The sequence below is a fragment of the Xiphias gladius genome, chromosome 15 (genome assembly GCF_016859285.1).
Source record: "Xiphias gladius isolate SHS-SW01 ecotype Sanya breed wild chromosome 15, ASM1685928v1, whole genome shotgun sequence".
NCBI classification, from domain to species: Eukaryota; Metazoa; Chordata; class Actinopteri; order Istiophoriformes; family Xiphiidae; genus Xiphias; species Xiphias gladius.
Genome location: NC_053414.1, coordinates 6,085,390 through 6,090,871, shown reverse-complemented (window position 1 = coordinate 6,090,871; position 5,482 = coordinate 6,085,390). Strand labels below are relative to the sequence as shown.

The window sequence follows — 5,482 nt, the reverse complement described above, 5'->3', positions numbered from 1 at the left end:
TGTTAATTATCATTCAGTATTGTGGTGAATACAGCCAACCTCAGAAACAACCTCATAAAATGTCAATGAATTATCATAGAATCAATTCCAAAAAAAAAAATCAGCCAGAGAGAAAACCTCTTTAACTCTGGATCCAGCAGACCCATGTCACTGGACACCTCAGAGAAAACATCAATATCTGTCTTGCTACATTAACATCTATTCCATTTATTAGTCCGCTGTTGGCATCCAACTTCATAAACAGCCTTATGGCATTTGACTTTGCTTCTTCAGCTCACAGCTTCTGCTGGGCAGAAACCCCCTTCCAGTAGTCCAAAATATCGTGAAGGTCCTCGTCCTTGGCAAACTGCACCTTCTTACGCAGGGCATGACCTGCCGCTATATAGGATGCTTCCTCTCTGGGGCTTTTCTTGTAAGGCCGGAACCGCTCCCAGATCCGCAGTGTGCTCTCAGATGAATACTCGGGACTGGAGGAGTAACCAGAGTTGTAGTTGTGGTGACGAGAAGGTGAGAGCTGGGAGTAGGTCGCTGTTGCATCCCTCTTAGCGCGCCCCAGTGGCTTGAGGAATGAGGCCTTTTGGGCTGGTGAGGGTGAGTCGTTGCCGCCCTCATAGTAGAGTGCAGGAAAGGAGTGGCGGTGCTCGGAGCTATGGTAGTCTGGTTGAACCTCCAAGTGGTGCTGCTGCTGTCCAGGGCCAACCATCCCACCTCCACCCCCATTATTACACACCATCCCACCCCCATTCACGCTCACCCCGTCACCATTTATGTTGCCCATCCCATTCCCGTTGCAGCCCCCTACCCCGCCACCTCCTCCACTTACAGCCCCTCCACCACAACCCACAGGGCTGCCCTTTTCTGTTGGGTACTTGGGAGGATCACTACGCTGCTCAGGGATATCCACACTGAATACCCTAGTGCTCTTCACAGATCCTGCAGCAGGGGCACCACAACGGTTCTTCACTACAGCAGTGTCAGCGCTCAACTGCCTTTGAAGGGGCCTCACTGCATTGGCTGGGGGTGGGTCACGATAAGGAGGGGAGAGGAACCCCCCACCGCTGATACCCGGTCGCTCAGACAGCGGCATGACCAGGGGCACTGGGGCCATAGAAGGGGGATGAGGCTGTTGATGCAACTGAGGATGTGGCTGAGGATGTGGTTGAGGATGTGATTGAGGATGAGGCTGGGGGTGAGACTTTGGATGCACCTTTGGAGAGGAGGCCATGATCTGATCTCCAGGGTGGCCTGGCGAGAGGGGCAGGAGGTTGCGGGGGAGGGAAGCAATGCAAGCTGGAGGCTGGGATGAGGACACAGAGTTAGCATTGTCGGCCGTGGTCACAACATTAGCAGAGGCATCAAGCTTCAGGGCATCAATGCAGTTGTTGATGATCTGGTTCACCTTGTCCACCTCTTTGGCGATGGTGGAGATCTCTGATGCTGAGCCACGGCCATCGTCGTCCGAATCCTCCCCAGCCTCTGTCCCATTCTCAGCCCCACCTCGCATATCCACAACTACTTCCCCTCCAACCCCTACTCCTCCAGTTGCCACCCCTCCCTCCCTGCCTTCCCCTGCCACTCCCGCTGTCCTCACATCCATGTAGTTGCCCTTGCCACCCATTGCCTCAGAGAAGGCAGTGGCCATTTTTTCCACCTGCGGCAAGGTAGAGAGGCGGGAAGAACTGGTGTTGCCTGAGCCATGGAGCATGCCTGTGCTAGAGGAGGCAGACTGGGGCAGCTTGCCTCCTGACCCTCCTGAATGATGGTGCTGGTGGTGAGCCTGTTCCTGGAGACGCTGCATGGCACCTGGGTCATTGGTCACTGCCGCAGCTACCTCAGGGCCATACCTGAGGAATGATGGATTCACTTTAGAATTAACAATACATTTCATTTCATTACCTGATGTCATATTGTGTACATCATTTTGCACATCATCCTCAATGATAGCAAAATTTACTTGGGCGTTATACTTTAATTACATTTAATACGTTGTCTTAGTGAAAGAGTTTGGTAGAGAAAATGTTTTCCTAATTAAACAAACTTTAAAAATTGTCTTGTACCTCATTTCCAAAATAGTTTTCTTCACGCTTATAGCTTTCTCCTTCTCTTCCTGGATACGTCGCCGTCGGAGACAGTAATAGACAAATCCAAGCACAATGACCATGCCAAACAGACATCCCAGGATGGTCATGATGTAGTGGGTAGTCGTGGATTGATTGGTTCGCTGGTCCTCTGGCCCCATAGCTCGTGTAGTAAAGGAGAGACAGGTGTGGTTGTAGCGCTGAGATTTGCTCATAGAAGCCACACAAAAGGTGTAGTTGGTGTGCGGTTTCAGCTTGTCCAAAGGAATTATCTCCTTCTTGTTTTTAAGGGGCATTATATCTGCAACAAAAGTGAGGTTGTACTGGGAGAGTATGTACATCTTACTGTATGGTTGTGCGATTTGAACCAATAATGAAGCAGTGTAGGGGGAGACAGTCTGAAGCCTCATAGAAATCTGATGGCTGTAGGTGGGGTCAGCAGTGGACGATATGGTTGGCTGGTGGTAAAGACCTTGGTCTGGGTTGTCCAAACCCATCCCTGAGCCATCTTGATCTGGTATCTGGGAGGTCATCCCTATCGCACCTTCGTGACACTTGGATACAAGCTTGTAGAGGGCATTTCTTCCATGTCCGGGCACCGGACTCAGGAGTGGATAACCATTCATTTCTGGAGGTGTTTCACACTGGAGGCGGTCATAGGTGTGGGTGACATTGTTAAATGCTTCCAGCCAGGAGAGAAAGCTGTAGAGTTCACAGCCACAGTGGAATGGGTTTCCTGCTAGTTCACACACCATCAGCCTGTTGAGGACAGTGAAGGTAGATGGGTCAAGACGTGCCAACTTATTGGAAGATAAGTCCAGGCTGCTGAGGCTGGGGCACTCCCAGAAGGCATTGTTGGCAATGACCTCAATAAGGTTGTGTTGCAAGAAGAGGCACTGCATTCGACCCAGACCTCTCAACATGCCCTCAGTCAGATTGGTTAGCTTGTTGTAGCCCAGTTGGAGAACCTGAGACAGATAGAAAGAGTAAACACTTGAAATTTCTGATTAAACCTGACACAACAAGACTAGTTGTCAGTGATTTGGTAGATGTTTTTAAAATATGCTCTTGCAATTTGCTTCAGTAGGATTTGTTTCATCACGACTAGACAAGTCATTCAGTCACAGTTCTATAACTTTGCAAACTTGGAAAGATTTCAACAGCCATCTATGAGCAGGTTATGAGAACTGGCAGTTTTGGCTGATAGATGACCGCCCTCAATTAAGGCCATACAAATTATTCAAACACATCTGTATGAGGGTAAGAGCACAATTTAAAATGTTTTTTTTTGTTTTCTTTCATAATATGTTTACATCAACATCTTTACAACAATTGTGGGTATTGTGACATAGAGGGAAATGTTAAGTGATAGTGACACTTCTGAAGTTTAAAGGGCCATTTTTTAAATTCCCTTTACATTCTATTGAAATAAGGAAATGTAAATAAAAGGACTACAAGTTTAAATTAGAAAGAAACAACAACATAGAAACAGAGTTGTGTTCTTGGCTGCAGACCTGTAGGTTGGCCTGTCCAGCAAAGGCCCCGTCTTCGATGTAGCTGATCTCATTCTTGGTTAGATTGAGGTCAGTAAGGTTTGTGAAGCGATACATGGAGATAAATAGCACAGCCTTAAGTTTGTTCTCGTTCAGCCTCAGGTCATGAACCTAAGGGATACAAGAGAGCATATGGCTTTCAGGTAATGCATTGCACCCTCTGGCAGCCATAGAGGAAGACCTACACTCTTGGCAAATAATAGCAGCCAAGAGCATCTTGCACCTCCAAACATGCAAGTTTCCTATCTAATGAGTACCCTTCCAAATTATACATCAAATCAAAATTTGTGTTTAGTTAACAATCTGCAAGTAGCTGAGCATCCCCCTGACATATCTAGCAGAGGTAGATGTTGATGCTATGAGTGGAATGTAGTTGCATATTACCATGGGGTGCTTAAATAAATGATCCTTAAGTTTTCTGGTTTTAAATCCTTAATGCTGCAAATTGCAGATGGTTACACTAATTGAAATACTTGGTACTTGACAACAACATCAAGTCCCAACCTAAATGATTTGCATTAGCACAAAACATTAGCTGATTAAACTTGTCGAGGCTTGTTGGAGGTGTATGGGGTGTGGATGTAGAATACCGAGCAGTTCTTGCTCTACCGAGAAGTTTTTTTTAGTGCAATGATCTTACACTGACTCGTAAAGTGAAGTTCTTCTCGTCTGCTACAGATGTACAGATGCTACAGAGCTTTATATATATGCACAGTTGGCTGTGCCAGCCAATAGTAGGTAGGTAAGCCGGCGCTTCCAAAGACCAACGGTTTGTTTTGGATGATGTATCTGTTCTATCTCACTAACTCAACCTCTTTAACAGTTACTGTTATTATTACTATTATTTGCTTAAATAATATACACAGCCACATAACAATTTAGCCATTATTGCTGATATTTAATGTAACCTTGTAACTGTATTTTATGAAGAATTATGCATTATACATTTTTATGATCTAAAAATTAAAATATTAATACTGTACCACCATTGTTGTCATAGTTATCACCACAACCAACATATAATCACAATAAGCCACAAGCATTATACTGAGTGAACAGAAGACTAGATTCACTTGCAGCTTTGCAAAAGTCACTGCCATGATTAATGGCATGTGCTCTTTGCTGACACCATCATAGCTGAAGTGAATGAAGGCATATGGTTTTATGGAGGTGGCTGTGGTGGTATAAAAGGCCTACGGATAGATAGGTTCATACTGACCGTGCTGTTGATGTGCTGGGGGATGGTCTCATATGGAGGCTGGTTCTGACTGCAGATAGCCAGCCAAACGTAGCCTTTATCCCCCTCTATCAGCCAGCAATCCCCTTTCACCATGCCAGGCAAGCGGAGGAGCAACAGTGCAGGCAGTAAGAGGAGAAACAGGGAGGGAGGCAGGAAGGACAAACGAAATCTGCTGGCCATGGTTTGGATTAGGAGTGTGTGAGGTCGCGTCAGTAGAGAGGAGGAAAAGAAAGAAGTTGAAGGGAGGAAGGCAGCGAGCAGCAGTTTCTAATCAGGAAGGACTGCAGGTCAGGTGCAAACAGGCCAAATCGAAGTAGAGAGAAAGGTGAAAGGAAGGCCGTCGTCACGGTGATTAGAGCTGAGCTTGCAGCATGGCAGCAAGTCCCGTCCCCATTTTAGGTGTTCCACGTCAAAGGGTTTTGGAGACTCTCACCCCAGCAGCTACTCATGGCCTCTGACAACTGTACGTCTTGACAACACAGATGAGGAAGTACTCCCTCTAAGAGAAAGGCAGAAGGCCTATATATAACACAGAGAGAGAGAGAGAGAGAGAGAGAGAGAGAGGGGAGAACATGAACATTAATAGTGATAATGACAAAATGATTAAGAGG

At 46.4% G+C, this 5,482-nt stretch overlaps 1 protein-coding gene across 1 annotated transcript; it reads right to left on the bottom strand.

Annotated features, from left to right (window-relative positions):
- Positions 1 to 274: 274 nt before the first annotated feature.
- LOC120800606 (protein phosphatase 1 regulatory subunit 29-like) lies at positions 275 to 5,051 on the bottom strand. Its single transcript, XM_040146826.1, has 4 exons — positions 4,851 to 5,051; positions 3,593 to 3,742; positions 2,058 to 3,046; positions 275 to 1,844 (listed from the first exon to the last, which is right to left on the bottom strand). The coding sequence occupies exons 1-4, from the start codon at positions 5,049 to 5,051 to the stop codon at positions 275 to 277; spliced, it is 2,910 nt and encodes a 969-aa protein (XP_040002760.1).
- Between the last annotated feature and the right edge of the window lie 431 nt (positions 5,052 to 5,482).

Coding starts and splice junctions, on each gene's coding strand:
- LOC120800606 (XM_040146826.1), bottom strand. CDS start 5,051: ATGGCCAGCAGATTTCGTTTGTCCTTCCTGCCTCCCTCCCTGTTTCTC. Junction 3,743..4,850: donor CCCAGCACATCAACAGCACG/GTCAGTATGAAC, acceptor TGTATCCCTTAG/GTTCATGACCTGAGGCTGAA. Junction 3,047..3,592: donor CTGGACAGGCCAACCTACAG/GTCTGCAGCCAA, acceptor TATCTGTCTCAG/GTTCTCCAACTGGGCTACAA.